The following is a 20283-nucleotide window of genomic DNA, read 5'->3' on the forward strand; positions in this document are numbered from 1 at the left end:
CTAGTGTGTAAATTCAACCATTTACCAAATCCTGTCAAAATACAGCAAACACGTTTTTCTTATTAATTAGAGGCTTGTTGTTTGCTCTTGTTTTAGAGAAAATATACGGTCCAGTTCGTTTAATACTGACACGACAGAGGATTCAGCAGAGCGTTCCACATCAGCAGTAACCATTTGGTTGTCTCCGTGGTGCTCCATCTGTCCGTCATCATATCAAACCCTCTCCATATATTAGATAACCGTTTATGATTGGCCCGACCGGAGCCACATCAGCTGGAAATCTTTGGAGGAGGACCAGGCGCACCTGCCCGAGCAGATTAAACGTGTTCACAGATTCATTTCCCCAGGATGCACGGTGTGGCAAAATAGAAGAATAATTCAATCAAGCTACATTTCACCCTCTCATTTGGTGTATGTGAGCCTGTGAATGCTGACCGGGGTGAGAGCCACTCTTACCGATGAGCTCATTGAGAGTCAATGAGCAGGTGTGTTGGGAGCTAATCCATTTTTAATGGAACATTCAGCAGGAAGTGGGGTCTGAAAAGAACCCCTCTTAACAAAGCTAAATATAGCATCAAAGAGCGGTGAGGTCTTGCATATTCAGTGGATCGACAGAAAAAAAAAAGGTTTAACTTAAGCTCACTGTGCATCGTGCTTACTGCGACTGTGTCTTTTGACCAGCTGTGATATTTTAGTCCACTTGATGCCACTAATTGTTTGTGAAGTCATTTCACTTCAAAGAAGGGAGAGTGACAGCAACGGTTGTGCTCTTATGTTATTTGTGGGTTTTATTTGACAGAAATGACAAAAAAAAAAAAAAAGACAGAAAGGAGAATTTAGGAACAAACAGACATTTGGTTGGTTGGGTGTGACAGTAGGTGCTCCCTGCACTCTCTGGGCTTTCATCTGTTGTTATCTTTAACATATGAATTAGAAATTATAGAAATGTTTAGTTAATGTAAGTCCTGTCATAAACCTGGGCCAACCTGACAAGAAAACCCACATGCACAACTCAAAAGTGCCAAAAGAAACACTTTATTTAACAAAGGCAAGGGAAAAACAGGGACAATGGCAAAAAACACTAAGGCTAAGCTAACAAAAGGCAAAAAAAAACCAAAAACAAAATCAAAACGCTAAGAACAGAAAAACTCAGGCCAAAAGGCACTCAAAACTAGAAACACGATACAAAGTAACAACTGAAAAAACTAAGCTAGACTAATCTCAAAGTGAACAACAAAAGGAGCAAGGCAGAGCCTGAAACAAAGTAATAACCAAACCTCCAGAATGGTACAAGAGGATTCAAGGACAAGATAGCGCAGAATGGCAACACAATGGACATGACGAACTGGCACAGGACAGAGGAAGACGCAGACAATAAATACACAAGGTAATGGGTACAGGTGGAAACAATCAGGGAGGGGCTGGACAATCACAGATGGCAGGAAGTAAATACAAAATAAAACCGGAAATGACAGGACAAAATGAGACGAGACAAAAAACTGAACTTAACCAAATACCGGATCATGACAAGTCCTTTACCATTCCTTGGTTTATTTTTTCTGAATTCAGTCAAGCAGCTCAGCAACAAAACGCTCAAACTAAACGCTGTGTGGCAAAAATGTGTTCTTAAAGATCAGTTTCTCCAGTGGATTAACTGAGGACCTGATGGAGAACACCTTTCTGCCAGAGTCAAGACAGAACACACAGACTGCACAGACAGACCAATCAGGTCCCATCAAGCTGGACTCCTGATGCAGTTCAATGATTGTCTGGGAGTTATGTCCACGTACATGTGACCTGTTGAATATCCAGGTATTTTAGTTTGGGGTCATGTGGCTGATGGAGACCACGTTATTCCTCACACAGCTGTTGTTGCTGCTGGTGAGAGAGTTGCTGCAGAAAACCATTTTCTTCCAGAAGGAAAATGCAAATGACCAAATTTGCTGTTTCATACCTGGGGGCAATTCCAGAAAATCTGTCTTAAACCCAGCCAGACTCCTACTCAATCCCAGGATAATGTTGTTGTTGCACTGTTTTGGGATGAGAGTGTGAGGGTGTGTGGGTGAGTGTGTCCCATATCACACCGCTACCAGAATGGCCAGAATCTATGTGATGCAGCAAAACTGGCAGGTAATAAAGTGGAAAGGTAAACAGTGTAGAAGTTGTGTCTTTGGAGCAAAATGAATTGCTACCTGGAAAAGACATTGTTCTTCAGCATTTAAATTCTCTGCTTCATCAGACAAGAACTCAAATATTGGATAATAATTCTACAATATCTTGTAGAGCAACTGCAGGGTGGTTAAGGTTAGGGAAAGATCAAGGTCAGGCAACTAAACATTCAAATGTTAGGGTTAATAAAAAAGCACACTTTACTCGCAGGTCTGCCATAATACAATGTTTAGAGTCAAACAGTGATGGATCCTGATTGGTACTCCTTGTACTTGTTAGTTTTCCTTAATTGTAGTGTAATGCTTTGCCTGAAAGCAGGATGTGAATCTCATCCTGCAGTCTGGGTAATGACACTGTCTTTCAGTGGTCATTAGTTTTGTGTGCAACCCACTGCAGCAAGGTTAAGCTCACCTCCAGAAAAACAGCATACTAAATGAGCTAACAGCTGCAATTAGCCAGGCCGACAAATGTGGGGAGCGCTGCTGAAATGTGCATTTAAAAGGAGAGACATTTCCTTCTTGGTTTGCAAAAAAAGACAAAGACTGGGATGTACAAGCAGTGTTATCTCCCAAATATTGATTTGGATGTGAAGACTGCCTTTGGGCTCCTCCGTATTCATCCTCACTTTTGCTCCACTCATCTGTTTTTATTGAGTTCTGATCATTCTTCTGCGGCGGGACTTCCCCCCTGTGGTATTGGCTTCTCTGTCATCCCCACCTGTGTGACAAGCTGGCATGGTTAACCGTCCTCCTGATTGGAAGAATCCACAGTGGGAGGGAGCGACTGACATGATCTCCCTCCACGTGATGGATGTGTTTTGGGGCCCAGCGTGCCACAGAAGTTTTAGAGCAGTAATTTAGTTTAATGACTCGGTGGCTTTTTGGTGTGGGCCAGGGGAGGAGGGGAGGGCAAATGCAGCCTGGACCTCCATTATAGAAGCAACAAGGTCAGGCTGTTAGATTATAGGGCTTTTTTTCTCTTTCTTCTCGGTAGAAAATAGTGCGCTGGACAGCTGGTGACAAACTGCTCCCTTACAATCCATTCAGGGCTGTACCTGCATCTTGGAGAGACCGAGATACAGCATTTCTTCCCTCTTTATCCTTTCATTCTGAGCTACAGCTTCCCATCTTTCTTTCTCTCTGTATCCATCCCTGCTTCCTGACAGACTGGTGGGGAGCACAGGCTGTCTGACATTAGAGAAAACATCAGTAAAAGGTTGCTTGGGATGCACAGAAGCTTTAAAGATGTGTCTTTGCATCTGCTGTCTTGGTGCAAAGGTTAACCAGTGTTGTAGGTAAAATAAGCAAACGTTATCATGTCATTTATGGTCAGAAAATGACCAGAATTAAGTGCCTACAGTGGAGGAAACAGCCAGGATTTTAGAAATACCAAAGTCATGAGTCAAAGTCCCTGCTGAAGCTCAAATATAGTGTGGAACAATATTGGAGCCTGGAGGAGATAAAAGCATGCAGGACCTTCTCCGGGTCTGCAAATGAGAGGATCGTGACCTGATTTGGTCATATGCCTTGAGTAAAACAAGAGTGCAGTACTTTAGTGACCCGAGCGTGACATTACAGCTCAGAGACAAAAATTACACCAAGATTACATGCTTCTTATTTAAATAGAGCAGTCAGACCAGATATTAGACTGTTAACAACGCAGGTACTGGCACCGGGGGAAGGAGAAATGAAAAGGATCTTTGATTTGGAGTCATTCAACTGGACACTCGGCACTTAAAGTCCGATGTGTTGGCTGATGTATTTCTGATAGGCTTCCGAAAATCATGAATCATCATCAATGAAAAGCAGATAAGACAGATACAGTTAGTGGCATCAGGGACTCGTGTTGTACCGGCTCCCATACAGCAAATATGTCATTCTGAAATGGGCCTTTTTCTAATGTAACATGTGACTCCACACGATGACACAGTTAGCTAACAGTATGCTAACTCTTTGCTTTAGAGCGATGCAGTTTAACAGTTTATCCACATTTTTCAGGTATTTTTCATTCGGATATGATGGAAAAATGATTTCAATACACCTGTCTACACAGGCTCACAGGATATGTGTGTACCATGCCATATTTTGATGTTTTATGAAAATATGTTGTATGTTTGGTTTTGGACACCTTCATCTTAACTCTTATGACACTTGGTGTCTCTCTTACTGTAGCCAACCCAGGATCATACCAGTTGACGAAATGTCATCATAGTCAATCGTCAATTTAATCTATTGTTTCTTCTCTTCTTTTTTTTTCCATGTCACTCAGCACAACTATTAAAAACAGCTATCAGACCTCATTTGTCATCATTCTTTAACTCTAACAGCTACATACCAAACATTTATTCAACAGATTTCTTTGCTTTTATGCGCAGGTTACCATTTCCAAAAAACACAAAAAGTGTCCTTGATAGTTCAACAATAGGTTTAGACCACGCAGTTTCATTATTTCTTTATTCTTCTGTGCGTTATGGATTGCGTCATGCTGCAGAAGTGCACCGTGTTGTGTTCACTTTCGACCACTGTTATGAGCTTGCTGCCGTCAGCGGGCTTCACTCCATTTCAAATTGCCAGCAGTCAGCCATGACCCGAATCCCAACTTTACTGTCTGATAAGAAAAGGCTATTCATCACCTAGGATTGTAAAATGTGAGTCTGATTTAATTTTATATTTCTCAGAACTTCATTTAGAACCCTGGTCCCTGTGATGGGAATGCATCCAAAGGCTCCCAGTCCCCGGGGAACGTTCCTGCAGTGGAAACTTGGCTTATGAGAATTTAAATTGAATAAGCAGGCTTTAACTGAGATTTAGAGTGTTGATGTCAGTTTTTAGTTGTATCATGTTAACTCCCCACAGATGCAGGTTGACATCGCTGGTAACAGGCTGTTATTATCTAGACACAACCCCCAGTCGCTGCACTCAGCTGTTCACAGACGCTGAGGACCAAGTGCTGAAGGCTTTCACTGTAGCTGCCAGAAGGTTTATTTCAGTAGCTGCAAGTCTAACATACAGAGGAAAAGGGAAGGCGAAAGGAGGCAGGCTTGTTCGTTCTCTGTCTGTTTGTTCCATAGCGTGTTTGAGTGGGGGTGTCTCTGTGTGAGTGAAGATGGCGAGAGCAGCAGCAAACGAGAGTCTGGTCTTCCCTATAGACTCATATTTGTGGCTGTGAAGTTCAAAGAGGGTTTTCACACTGTGTGTGTGTGTGTGTGTGTGTTTGTGCTGTTGTTTATAGAGGACATCACTGGGATGCTGGTTTAGTTTTATCAGTGCAATAATTGGGAATGCGGTCTCTTTCTGCCACTGTTGCCGTGTTACCTCACCCTCCCTCTTTATCCGTCATCCTTTTGTGCTTCCTATTTGTCAGAGAGGCCCAAGAAAAAAAATGGACATTCAGTTTTGTATCTATCAGCATCCAGGCATTGAGAGAAGTGTCAGTTGACTCCAAAGATGATTAGCATTGAGTGGCAGTCACGCTGCCATCCACGTGTCCCTCTCTCTCTGCCATTGATTGAAGCTGCTGCACTGTCCACACTGCACAGGCTTTTCTCTCCTTCATGTGCCTACTGGAGGAACAGTTTTAAAACGGTGGATTGGGTTGCTCCAGCTGTCCTTAAATCCATGAGCTTGGTACATTGTTCTTCCTTTAGTAAAGTACTAGCTAGTTTGCAAACTAATGATTTTACTTAATTCCATGAATCCTCTGTTGCACTGTCCAGTCAAAACCAATCAACTATATAAAGAGGGCATCATAAGCTTTAACTTGCCTAATGATAACTGCCAATACTGTGACTTAATTATATATATATATATATATATAGGTAAATGGAGAGAAATTTGTATCTCAAACTTTCCAGACATGCTTAACTAACTACACTATTCAACCATTCTGGCTAATGTGTAATTATCTTATTTTTGTGAGATATTTTTTTTAAATCTTCCCAGTTTACATCATTATTAAACAGCATTTTAATCAAGTGTTCAGATATGTTAACCATGAGTGGTATATTATATATAATTATAGCCAGCAGTTACTTGTTATAATAATAATAACTTGGGTTTATATAGCGCCTTTTTTAGTTATTGTAATCATCAAATTACTAACTAACCAGTTTGTGTGGTGCACATATCACCTTGGTTATTACTTACATTATAACTAGACTACATGTTTTCACTGAACAGCTGATGCATCTGGCTCCAGGAAATCAATGTAGCATCACAAGCAAGAGCACAACTCTCAAAAAGCTGCTTTGGTGTATTGTTATATGTACACATACATATATGCTTTAGGGTTAGAAGTTTAGAACAAATGGGAACTATTTGATTACACTCATCCAACATAATTTTTGTGGTCATACATACCATACTGTATAGGCATCTTTTTTGTATTTTTTGTGAAATGTATTTTAAAGTTATCCTTCTGTAGCATTATTAGTAAACACAAAGCAGATATGTCTATTCTATTTAGTATCTAATATCTATTGTCTAATATATTAGCAAGCTGATGCTAGTTCAGGACCCTTAAAGCACATTCATGCATGCCCAAATATATGCACATATGCATGCACCATAGGCATTTTTATCTGAATGAGTGACCATTTTTTCACCCTTACACCCACCTCCCACAGTGCACGGTTCAACACCATGGATGCCATGAACGCAGTTTAGCCACCTGGAGCTCGTTAGAAAAGAATGGCTCTCTCGACGGCAAGATAGCTAATGTTAGCATACAGACAGCTTCTCTCAGAAAGAGCTGCCCGTGCAGACTAGCAACAGGCTTGACACAACACACTGACTGACTGACACACATGCAGACCAGTCAGTGCTGGATTCAAGCGTGTGGTGTATTTCTTATGTTACTATACTGAATGAATTAATAGTTAGGAAGACAGAACATGATGAACTTATATGTAAGCACTGAAAACATGTCTGATAGTATGATTATTATTTTAATCGTGGTGAAAACGGTTGGAAACTGAAACATCTGAGTGTTTTACAGATATTTGCCGTCTTGAAGCCGGGACAGTGACACACAAAGTGGGACATTTGATCACTTTATTCTTAATAAAGCCATGATGCCACATGTCGTGATAGATGTTGCGGAAGGTGTGAAATCACCACTTTGATATTCACTAAGCATGAGGAGATGCAGGCTGCTATCCTTGCTGTTCTTATTGCTTGATTCAAACGTGTTGCCCAGTGGAGCGTCTGTCTCAGTCTGACATAGGTGTGAGTAGATAGAACCCCAGCGAGCGTTACTGTTTTTGATCTTCTCTCGCACTCTTTTAGTTATGCATGTAACATTCCCTCTAATTGGGATTCTTCTCACTTTTGAGCACAGAGCTCTGAAAGACAGAAGTAGTTTGAAAGAGAGACAAGACAGGTTGGAAATCTCCCAAGCATTTGCCATTGATAAAATGAGTTCTGCTCTTACTAGAAAGCAGATTTGATCAACACTATAGTCCCAACGCTTCTTAAATGGGTCTTATCAGTGTTTTTGTACGTTCCTGTCTCCTGTTAATCATCGTGTCGATTTTAATGTTGTATGGTAATGGTCTAAGGACTTTCAAAGACATCAGTCAGCAGCAGTGATGTATGACAGCTTACGAGAGCTACTGGCACTTTTCCACTGTTTGTAATCCTTTTTCGTTTTATTGTCAGACATTCTATCTTTGTACACATTACTTTGTGTGTGAGAGGATGATGGGTTGTTAGGGAGGTGTACCACGTTCAAAGGCACCTGTAATGCATGTTGTAACTCCCTCTCTCTCCCTCCCCATCTTCTTATCTTTATCTTAGCTCAGAATAAAAGTTATTGACATACTGATGCTTGCAAATAGACAGATGCAGCCCAATAGGCATGTTCTGACAAATGTTTTACATTATCTGGGAAGTAAGCTACAATAATATAGAAAAGACCTCATTTTCATTTTACTCATACCGTATTTAATTTGAATGTCTTAATCCTAAAAATAAAGATTTTTATAAAAGAACTGCAAGTTATCATGAACAGTAAAGTGGCTTTTGTTCAACTCTTTTGTTATTATTGTTATTATCCACCTGCCAGCAATCAGTCACTGTGATGAATCCCGGAGCTTTTCCAATCATGTGTAGAAAATGACGCTGCTTAACATCCTATTTGGTAACTGGTGAAGGGAAGCGCAGGCAGACGCCCCTGGTATAATGTTGGAAAAACCATGGGCGTGAATTTCCTCTCTCTCCACACCCTCTAAACCAACTGACACTAACTAATTGACTTGCAGTGCAGCTTGATAAAACTGAAAGCGGGAAAAGCCATCTAGCCGAGTCATTACATAGGACTAATCCTTTATAGTTAATTAACTTTTTTCTCTGTGTCAGACAAGGGGACATTTATAATGCTGTCAAGCTTAGCAGTCCCTCTCACTTCACTGTCCACCTGCTAGATTTGAAAGGAATTTTCCAAAGATGGTGCTGGCAGGGAACATTCTGATTGGCCAAATCCAGTGCTCACTTGTACTGAAATATTTACATGGTGGAGGAACATTAAATTGATTCTAGTGTTCAGAGCTTCATAACACATTCCCTCACTGCAATTCCCCACCCCCTACCCCCTATCAGAAATGAAGCTCCAGCGCTTTACAAACAAATGAACAGTGTGTGTGGGTGGGCGGGTGTTCCTGTGTGGGAGATTTAGCACTATGGAGCATATGCCTTTGAACGTTGTGTATTCATGTCTATATTTTTAAAATCCCACAGATTTGACTCACATGAATGGGCCTGCTGCAGACAGATTTGGATGCTGTTTACTGATGCATGGTAGAGGACAACTCAATCTCAGATATGAAGAGAAAAGGAAAGCCCATATCTCTATTAGAGGAGTCTAACCAAGGCTGTTCAAATTGGTGTTTTTGAATTAATCCATCTTGTCAGACTGAATTTGTTTAGCGACCAGTGCTAGCAAAAATACTAAAAACATCAGTACATTGTGTACACTTGTTTTGGTTCTTCATGGCAGCCTATAGGAGCTGCTAATGGAGTCTTAGAATCCAGGGATGTCTTTTTGTATTTACAGCTCTTACTGACTTATCAAAACATGGGAATAGAAACACATCATTTTTGTAATTACCAGCATGGGAACATTTCAGGCCTATTGTGCAGTTACTAACTGACTGGTCAATCATTTTCTTTTAGCCATTTTCTGAATGGTCTTCAAAACACAGCAGACTCCTGGATAATGAATAAATACTACAGACACAGTGGGTATCCTACTGTATGTTATGGCCATATCTTTGAATGAATCCTATTCTTCTATTATTATTATTCAATTATTCCTAACAGTTGACGTGGTGAATGGTTTTTAAATACTATAATAACCATGATCCCTAGTCACCATTTCAATGGAGAAGAAGCCAGATAGAGAGGCAAAACAAAGCTTTGGTGAATTCACAACATTTAGGGCAGTTAAATTGACCCCAAATCCAAAAGTGAACTAATCTTAGCTGCAAGTTGTATTTTCCTTTTTTTCTAAAAAGCGTTTCTGCTTTTGGAACCTACCAGAAATTTCACGACACTTTTTAAATCTTGAAATATTTTTAAAGCAGTTGTTATGGTGGAACATGATAAAATGTTGATGTATACAGTGCTAGGTTATCAGTGCAAATTCAACGCTTACTGTGTCCTCTCTCTTTTTTGTAGGCCATGGAACTAAAGGGGTGTTCGAGCTTCTGGCAGGCTGGAGGAGAACAAGGGAAAACCTCCCCTTCAAGGAGCGTGTGGCAGACGCTTTTGCTGACGTGATGGTGTGCTATACCATGACGAGCTCACTCTACATCATCACCTTCGGCATGGGAGCAAGCCCTTTTACCAACATCGAGTCAGTGAAAACTTTCTGCCAGAGCATGTGCGTGGCCATCCTCGTCAACTATTTCTACGTTTTCTCTTTCTATGGCTCCTGCTTGGTGTTTGCTGGACAGCTGGAGCAGAACCGCTACCACAGTGTTTTCTGTTGTAAAATCCCCTCAGTGGAGTACCTGGACCGCCAGCCCACATGGTTTAAAACCATGATGAGTGACGGCCATGACTTATCCACACACCATGATAGCGTCCCATACCAGAATCACTTCATCCAGCACTTCCTGCGTGAGCACTACACAGAATGGATTACCAACACCTATGTCAAACCCTTTGTGGTCATTCTGTATCTCATCTATGCCTCATTCTCATTCATGGGATGTTTACAAATCAGTGATGGATCAAATATTGTGAATCTGCTAGCAAGTAACTCTCCGAGTGTTTCGTATGCTCTTACCCAGCAGAAATACTTCAGTAACTACAGTCCCGTGATTGGGTTTTACATTTATGAACCAATTGAGTACTGGAACTCAACGGTGCAGGAGCACCTGAAGACTCTGAGTCATGGCTTCAACAAGATCTCTTGGATGGACAACTTTTTCCACTACCTGCGGGTGGTGAATGTGAGTGCATCAACCAAGAGTGACTTCATCACCATCCTCAAGGGCTCCTTCCTGCGCAGCCCGGAGTACCAGCACTTCACAGAGGACATCATATTCTCCAAGAACCGTGAGACTGATGAGTACGACATTATCGCTTCACGGATGTACTTGGTGGCACGAACCACGGAGAAGAAACGTGAAGAGGTGGTGGAGCTTCTGGAGAAGCTTCGTCCGTTGATGCTGATCAACAGCATCAAGTTCATTGCCTTCAATCCTACATTTGTGTTCATGGACCGCTACAGCTCCTCTGTCATCTCACCCATCCTGACCTCAGGCTTCAGCGTACTCACTATTCTCATCCTTACTTTTTTCCTGGTCATCAACCCCTTGGGGAACTTCTGGCTCATCCTCACTGTAACATCCGTGGAGCTGGGTGTCTTGGGTTTGATGACCCTCTGGAACGTTGGCATGGACAGCATCTCAATCCTGTGCCTTATTTATACCCTCAACTTCGCCATGGATCACTGTGCACCACATCTATACACTTTTGTGCTAGCCACCGAGCACACTAGGACACAGTGCATCAAGTTGGCACTGGAGGAGCACGGGGCGGCCATCCTACAGAACACATCCTGCTTTGTGATTGGGATCATGCCCCTAGTGTTTGTGCCTTCCAATCTGACCTACACACTGTTCAAGTGCTCCCTCCTAACCGCGGGCTGCACCGTGCTGCACTGCTTTGTCATCCTGCCCGTCTTCCTGACCTTCTTCCCACCATCCAAAAAGAGACACAAGAAAAAGAAACGGGCCAAGCGTAAAGAGCGGGAGAGGGAGAGGGAGCGGGAAAGGGAGAGGGAAAGAGAAAGGGAGGAGATCGAGTGCATTGAAGTCAGGGACAATCCTGACCATGTGACAAATGTCTGAGTAGTTTGTAATTTCAACAGTGTGTATCAGTGGGTATCCGTCAGTTATTGGTGGATTAGAGGTGTTCTCCAGTGGTGAGGCACATCTTGAAGTGCAGGGGAGTCTAAGATGTCCCCTGAGGAGTGAGCATTGGTCACTCCCAACCAATAGCAGCTAAGCTGGCCAGAGTAGAGTGCAGCCCCACTGGTCAGTCACTCAGCCCTTCAGTCTGGACAGTGTATCTCATTTGCACAAACTGCAACATGCTCATGGTTCTAAAGCTGTTTCCCAACTATTTGGTAAACAAAAACAAGTTAGTTTCCAGAGCTTATGCTTGCTAAATCTGTAAGTAAATTCTAAACATACAGTATGTTAGTCCTTTTAAATGTCAGCAGCTCTATGTTCATCTCCCGCAGCCCTTATCTCAAAATATGCGAGTAAGGATTATAGCAGTCTGTTAAGCCAAGGACACTCAGACAAGTTGGTGAAAGTGGTTCATACTAAAGTGTACAAATTAAACTGTGCAGGGGATGATGACTCTGTGAGCACCTTACTCCTCACACCTTGATAACAGCAAAAAGAAACAAAACCAAATTCAGCGGAGAGAGAGAAACTGTGGAAAGAAAACACACCGCATGCTTCTGTGCAACATTAAAAATAGCCGAACAGCTGACCTGGGCAGATGGCATACACTGTGTCATTATGAAGAATTATCTTGCACATTGCGTCGTGTGAATAAAACTGTCTAGTTTTATAGTAGCTGGAGGCAAATATTTCTGCTTTATTCCAGAGGTCATATAAGGTCTATATTAGGCAATGGCAGAAAGGAGCTGCAGTGGGCTGCAGCATATGAAGAAGTGATAAGCGTGCAGCAGTATTTGAAAAGGCACTATGACTTAGTATGAGTATGACTTAAGTAAATCCTAAACTGACTTTGCATCAGACCAGTAAAACCAAAAGGAAAGAGTGTTTCCAAGGCTTGAAATGTTGAACTTTCTAGCAGGTTGATAACAATAGAACGTTTCTGTGAGAGCATGAAAGTCTCTGAGATCCACTTACAAAAGCTTACTGGCATGGCACTGGTCATTTGAAGGTCTGAATGTGATCAAAACTAGCAGTGGTTCCAAATAGTGCTCAGAGTTTTTTGTTTGACAGATTTCTATAAAAACAAAAAATCTCAGTAATATAAATCAGCCGTGAATAATGGATTATTCAAGCTAATTTAGAAATGTCTATTTAATGTCGTTCAGGTTTGTGAAACAGATGGTGAGGCAGGCTTTAAATTAAGCAGTGAGGCCCTTTTTGTGAAGTACACTGTCTCTGAATAGTGTGAAAAAACGAATAGAGAGCTGAAGTGAAACTGGAAGAAAACCTCATTCACTGGCATTTTTAATAAAACAACAATACAAAACAAATTGTTAAAAAAAAACAGCACACAACACACAGGTAAGTGGGGTTTGTTGTGTGTGGGGGGGGGGGGGATCTTTGGTTGGACCAAAACAGAGCTGAATGTTGCTCCGTATCTGCTGGACAATTACTTTCCAATACATTTGACCCAACAACTTTTTGAGGTCATAATTTGTCAAGATGTATAAAAAGATACATCATATTCTGCTGCCACCCAGTGACCAAAAAGAACAAACCTAAACTTCAGCTCTCTATTCGGGAAATTGCAAAAGTGAAGGTGCAGACTGTAACTGCCACCTGCAGGCATGGAGCTGGTCTGGACATGTAGTTACTGGGTATATTTCACCCTGTTACTTCAGATAACTTTCAATCCAAACACACTGCTCCATAAATGCTACTCCAGTTCTACTCCACAAATGCCCTTTCTTCAGTGTTCGGTGTTAGAAGTCTAAAATGGCCGCTGTCTCCTCTAAGCGTAAACAGTATTATCTACGTGTGCCAAGGCCCGATTAGAATCTCATTGCAGTACCAAAACAAACAGACTCAAGGTCAGCAGCTTCCACAGATACCAATCTCTCAGTGGGCTCTGGTAAGCAGATCTTAGCTGGTGGCATGTGATAGAGAAGCCCCATGTGTGAGTAGATGTGGCTGATTTTGCACCAGTCAATACCTTCTAAGGGGATTGGCTGGTTCTTGAGGGGCTGTCATTGTGGGGACACCGCCGTCCTTTTTCTTTGTGCTGCCACTGATAAAGTGAATGGCGTTCTTACAGGTCAGTGAACCAGGGGGAGATTAGAATGTTCATATTGGACCAAAAGTCAATGAGAAATAACTGTTGATGTGCGACAAAGAAGCGTGTGAGGTGTCATTCAGTATCAAGTGAGAAACCACTAGTTATCAAAAAGGCTATTAAACCCATTTCTTGTGTAAATTAAACAACAAATGAGAGACAAAGATGGAAAAGAATCATCCTTTATCTGTTGTACCTTACCACAAACACATTTCCTGCTTTTGTGGAGTTAGAAAGTAATCTTAAGTGTTAAGTGTCAATGATGATAACCTTATAACTTTCATCAACCAAACATTGGCCCACTTAGAAATGAGGAGTACTTGGCAAGCTACTTCCCACAGTAACCGTAGTAAGTGTCATGAAAAGCCATGTCATGTATGTATAGCAGGAAGGCATGAAATGTTTGACACATGTGAAAGAAATGCAGATTTTAAATAATTTACTTCCCTAAATGGACTGTGTTTGCATGGCACTGTAATGTATGTATGCATGTATTTAATTTTTCTGTATGAAGTCTGCGTATTTTTAAGTTTTGCTACGCTGTACTGACTTATGTTTGTTGTTTCGATGCATATTCTGTAACACCATGTGCTGCAAAAGAACAAAATGAGTCATATCTGTTCCAAAACAAAAGCCAGAGGATAGTTCGTGTGTAAAATAATTGTAAATTACTCTTTTCTATATTTTCTAAGAAAAAAATATACTAAAGAAAGATTTTTAATGACAGAATTTTCTTAAAAAAAATAAAAAGGGAAAAAAGTTGAACACAGTAGGCCAGTAATAAACAATGGAATGTTACCAGTATATTAGATCTTATTCCTTGCACACTGCAGTGTCAATGTTTGTTTATGATTCACATTCTTATATGGGAAACTGTGGCCACCATGTTATTGTTTGTTTGTGTGTCTTGACTCCTTTATATTCTCTACTTGGCCCTCACATTTAAGGAAAACCTTCATTAATCAACAGCCTTTTTTTTTAAAAAAAAAAAAAAACAACAGAAGAGTCTGTCAGGCTTTGTAATGATGACTTTTAACAAAATCATAGGTTAGAAATTTACAGAATACAGATGGAAGCTCTAATTTATGTGTGAAATACATCTATCACAGTTTGCTATGTGGTCAGGCTTACCAGCAAGGATTTCAATATTTAGTATTATCGTTAACTCTTATGGAACATAATGCTTAATTATACTTGGTGTCCTTTTAAGCAATGTGTCATTGCTGCCTAGAAGGCTATTGCTGTCATGTTGCCACATTTGCCACTTTTCAGCTTTTTAATAAGCACCATTCCAGATACTGTCTGATTAGGCTACTGTGTATTTAAACAGCATCAGTAGTATTCAATAGAAATTATTTTTCTGTGGCAACACACTGAGTCTTATTATTGGGTTAGAACAGCATGTGATCCAATATTTAAAACACACCTTTATAGTGTCTTCAGTCTTCTTTTGAAGAAAGCCCGGCTTCGAGTGTGAGCTTGGCTTTACTTAACGTTGTTCCTATTGTCAACAAACCCTTTGAAAGGCCCAAAACCATCAGTGGTTTCAAGACTTACTGTCTTTCAGTACCCACCCTGTCTGTGGCCCCAAGCCACTAATGGTGGGAACTAAGCCACTAACCCACTAAAAACGAGTCACAAATATATTGTTTCCTTTTTTTTTAAAAGGGTTCATAATTTTCTACGACTGGGCACTGTAGTCATTACCAAATGTCACTCAAACAGGGACAAACAGCTCATTTGTAGGACTGTTTTCAGTGGCACATAAATACATGTTTTGTGTCCTCCTCAGTTTGTACGGCAGAAAGCTATATCACTACATGTGTTCATGGAAATGAAGGAACCTGTGCTACAGCGGCTCATTAATGTGCGACACATCAGGCTTTAGAAACAAAGGCTCTACTTGTTAACAGGATCCATTTATTGGTGGTTTTGGCTTTCTGTGGGATTTGTTGACAATGTGATAGAAAACGTATTACCTAATTCTGTTCAAGGTAAGCAGACTTGGCGTGCTTTATAACCTAATTTGATGGTGTACCAGGTACTCCTGAAGGTGATGCTTTCTACTGTAAAAAGCTAAACCTTGTATGTTTTATATTTTCATCTCTGCACAAATATAGTTCGACTCAAGTTCATTTGTAGTCAAATTAAGTTGTTTGAGTCACATTTGGTCACCTGGTTTATCATCGTGTAAAAACTGAGCTTCATCCATAAATGAAGCATTTCTTCTCCGAAACAGAATGTTTTATTTTTGATCATTTTATTATCATCCATACCTCTTCAAATGTTGCACATTTTTTACTGTTACAAATCTGTGTCATTGGATCCATTCTGTAAGCTCCTGGTATATAGTCTGTTGTCTTCTATGGGGATATCATAACTGAAATGTATGTGACAGGACTGCTGTAATGTCCGTATGACAGATGTGTTAGGTGAGGTTACCTCAGAATCTATTTTTCTCTAACTAATGAGTTAATGAACACTAGAATTAGAATGGTGGTCTTGGTGCAGGTAGATGTAAGTCACACCGAGTCCTTTGACCATACACCAGCATATTTCAGTTTGTTCAACCAGGGACAGCACAATATTTCCACAATACAGGGCAATAAAATTATGCAACGATCACTTCGCTTGTTGAATAATCTACACGGCAGATCTGTTTCGACCACGGTCTCGAAGGACAAATTACATTTTTATTGTTGCTCATCTATCTTGTATGTCAACTAAGTGAGCCACAAAAATAGGCTCATATCGCCCCCATCCATCAAAGCTCTTATTTAATGGTATCTCATTCAGCGTGTGTCATAATGTTGCAACACAGCGCAGACGATAAGAAGCTCAAAAGGAAACATGCTTATTTTAGTAACCTCAGCCCTCCTCGCGTTCAATTTCTGTTGCTGAAAGAGGCAATGTTGCTTCATACACTGTTAATAACACTTAAATACAGGAATCTATCTATCTATCTATCTATCTATCTATCTATCTATCTATCTATCTATCTATCTATCTATCTATCTATCTACAGTATGCTTATATAATGATTTGTTTACTTCATTATTCACATACAGCAATTTCTGGTTTGCATTGCAGTTTTTCTCTCTCCTCCTTTCTGTCAGACTGGTGGTCTTGTATAACTGACCCTAACATCTGAAACAAGGACAGCATCCTGTGCCCATGTAACCGTAGTGTTTGTTCTTATTATTATCATTATGTATTTGGAGGATTCTAGTCAGTCTGATTTAGCCAAAGTCTGAGCCGTATATACTGTGTCTTAAAGGGGTATACCACTCATTTTGATCTCATTAGTGCAGTCAGCTCTCCCTCAAACCACAACATACCCAGTAAATAATTGTTTCTTACAGAAATTGAAGGGGAATGCATTTTGAGGTTCGGAGAATGTTCACATATGGTTACTAACTAATGTTTCCACGCAGTCCCCTGGAACATGTATTCAGTGTATGTGCAGCACTCACAGAGAGACACTTCAGACATGACATGACAGAGTGAGCTACAGCTTCAAGCTGCTAAGTTTTTCCAGCTGTAAATGTGAGTCCTGTGAAAGAATTTAATATTGGTACAAGGGTGTTTTTTTTTTTGTCAATTTGGTAATTCAGGTGAAGCAAATACAGTTAAAAATCCAATTAGTCTCTTTAGATTGGACCATATTATTGCTTGTTTTGCAAAATTGTTGGCAAACTCCAAATTGAGCTGTTTTTCTACTGTCAGTGTTACAATTAGTTCAGATTTAGAACCTTTTAATTAGAATTACATTGAATTATTATTAATGTCCTACTAGATCAAATTATACCAATCTAAGGGCAAAATTAAGACTGGTTTAATTTAAGAGACTGGTTTTACATACGTTTTTAAAACCAGCTGCAGAGCGTAATAGACAACACAGGAATGGTTTGTCAAACTGGGTGGTATTCCTCTTATGCACCTGGTAGCTCCAGTCTCTGCTCTTCATACAACCGCTGTCATTGCCTTACATATGTTTGCCAATATTTCAATACACATGTTAATATCTTCAAGGTGGAGTATTTTTCCTACATTGTGATTGGAGATACCGATGTGAAGTATGTCTTTAGAACCAGGTGCAGTAAAGATACACTGTGATGACATGACAATGTTGTCAAATGTTGTTGGTTGTTTGTGTACCGAGCTGGAGAGAGACTTGTAATCTGATTAATAGCGACACTGTGGAGTCTAGGCGTTTTAAAAGTTCATTCCTAATGCCTTTTTTCCTGAGCTTACAACAGTCACTGACAGTCATGAAGCTGTACCTATGTCGTTGCTATGAAACTGAGAGAAGAGCATGGAAGTTTGTGCCCAGAAGATGTTTGGCTTTTCCTTAAGACTGAATTGTAATCTCCTGTTAACATTCCTAATGTCATGTAAATGCTAATGTCACTCAGCTGTTAGACTAGTGCACAGCTCTGCATGGTGCTGCATTGTTCACAAACACATGTGCACACATGTTGCCAAGGTCTACTCTTCAAAGAAGAACAGGAAATTACCAGCTGGGTCTTTGTGTCGTGTGTGTTTGTGGTCGCCTTCTTAGGTGTTGACAGAGCTTGAACTCTGTTTTGCTAATCTATGCCTCTTACCAAGCAGTAGGAAGATTTAACCTCATTCGACTGAAGTGACAGAGAGAAAAACGGGGGAAAAGGAGTGAGAGAAAATGTAGGCAAGGATGAGAGCGGTGTTGGAGGGAGGAAGAGATAAAGAAAAAAAAAAGGATGCCAGCAAAAGAGGAGGTAAGCCCTCATCTGAATTTGAGAAAATTCCTGCAGCAGGGATGATGAGAAGTTTTCCGATGAAGGGAGATGTGACATGTATGTGGGGGTGATTGTGGCACTGGGAAAAGTGTTCATGTTGATGTAATTCTCTAGTCTTGTTGGTATATTATCAAAGGTACAGGGATCCTCAGAATCAGGCCTAAATGGAAGCAGCCACCTTCTACTATCACAGTCTGTAACTGTGGTTCACTGGTGCATAGCATATAAAATAGTAATTTATGACATTATCTTAAAGTAACTGCCCCAGAGGAGACCTGGGGTCTTTAGGGTCAGGCCTTGGGGCAGTGGCCCACATTCCCCAGTTGGTCATCCTTGCCTGTATGGAGCCTAAACCTCCCATAATGCAGCTTGATGATACAGCTGTTTTGGCATAGCGAGCAGCAGACAAGACCAATGTACTTGATGTGTAAAATGACTTGATTTCCCCTTTAATGATCAATACATGGCTTTAGGAAATGAGATTTGCAAAGTTTGCTTTCAGAAAAGCATCAGTCTAAAGTGTTAGTTCAGTCCATCAGCCAGGAGAGAAAGCAGACAGTCTGGTGTGAGTCAAGGCTTTCTACTGCACAACAGAGGAAGTTTTACTGTACACAGCGACATCACAGTGGCTTTTTATAATCCCCCTAACGTTTTACTTCCTGAGCTGGCAGAAACTGGCAGCAGGAGTGGCTGCTGTCGTGTTGTGCTCAGTTGCAGCGTTACTGCGCCAAGCTGCCTTGGCCGGGGATATTTTTGGCTCCCACCTTGTCTTAATCCTGTCGTGATTCTCTGATGGATTATTCATGCTTCCTCTCCCCTCCCCAACCCCTCCTGCTTATCCCACCTTCTTCCCCTCTCACCTCACCTCCTCTCTTTCTCACCTTCTCTCTCATTTCTCATTTTACACTTCCCATCTTCTCCTCCTGAGCGCCTTCCTTTAGCTCCAAGTCTTCTCCGTTATACATTTGTGCCATCGTTATGGCATGCCTACATGTTTCCAGCCTTCAAGTGTTTGCGCCTCGGCTGTGGAACAATCATTAGGTTACATAATGTATCTGCAGTTTCCCCCATGCCCTCCAAATGTATAAATAAATATATTACCAATTCGATGATCTTGTTAACATCACTTCCAACCTTTTAACACATCTCTCTGCTCAATCCCCTTCATTTAAATTGCTTTTCTTCACAACCTTTTGAAGAAGACTGAATTCCCAGCTGAGGACTGCTGTAATAATTACTTCTATAGAATTCTCTCTTTTGCTGTTTCTCTTTCCATCTAAAAAGAGATCCAGCAATGAATTTTGGCAAACTTTTGGCAACGAATACAGTTTAAAAGTATATGTGACTACAGTGATTGTGTGTTGGGCTCTAAATGCTGCCAAATCGCAGGTGACCTACGCTCAATCCTGTGCCTGAAAGTATCCTGCATAGAAACAGATAGGCAACATAGTACTGAATAATTTTTGCAAACCATCCACTGTCCTCACACGTGCTAGACAGAGCTTTTGGAAAACAATGACTGGTTAGTGGGAAAAACCTCTAACCCTCTCTGTGACTTTATATATTATAAATAGTACAGGTGCTGTCATTAAGCTGTATTCATGCAAGACAAATTCACGATCATGATTCCATCTCTCAGCTTTCATATGGAGCCTGTAGACAGAAAATGTAGTGATGGGAAACCCTGTAGGAAGAGATCAACAGAGAAAACAGACCGACAAACTGAAAAAATGGTGCTCGGGAATTGATATTCTGCAAAGGGAAAAGATGAGCTTTGAGTGTTCAGTTGGGTTACATTCATGATA

The 20283-nt window shown here is 40.8% G+C and overlaps 1 protein-coding gene across 1 annotated transcript in view; it reads left to right on the top strand.

The window, feature by feature from the left end:
- Positions 1 to 11524, top strand: part of ptchd4 (patched domain containing 4) — a 29116-nt gene extending 17592 nt beyond the window's left edge. The window contains exon 3 of the mRNA XM_070849789.1: positions 9843 to 11524. Within this exon, the coding sequence (XP_070705890.1) occupies positions 9843 to 11524 (1682 nt within the window). The remainder of the gene's footprint in view (positions 1 to 9842) is intronic.
- Positions 11525 to 20283: the final 8759 nt, after the last annotated feature.

This window comes from Pempheris klunzingeri, chromosome 18, assembly GCF_042242105.1.
Source record: "Pempheris klunzingeri isolate RE-2024b chromosome 18, fPemKlu1.hap1, whole genome shotgun sequence".
NCBI lineage: Eukaryota > Metazoa > Chordata > Actinopteri > Acropomatiformes > Pempheridae > Pempheris > Pempheris klunzingeri.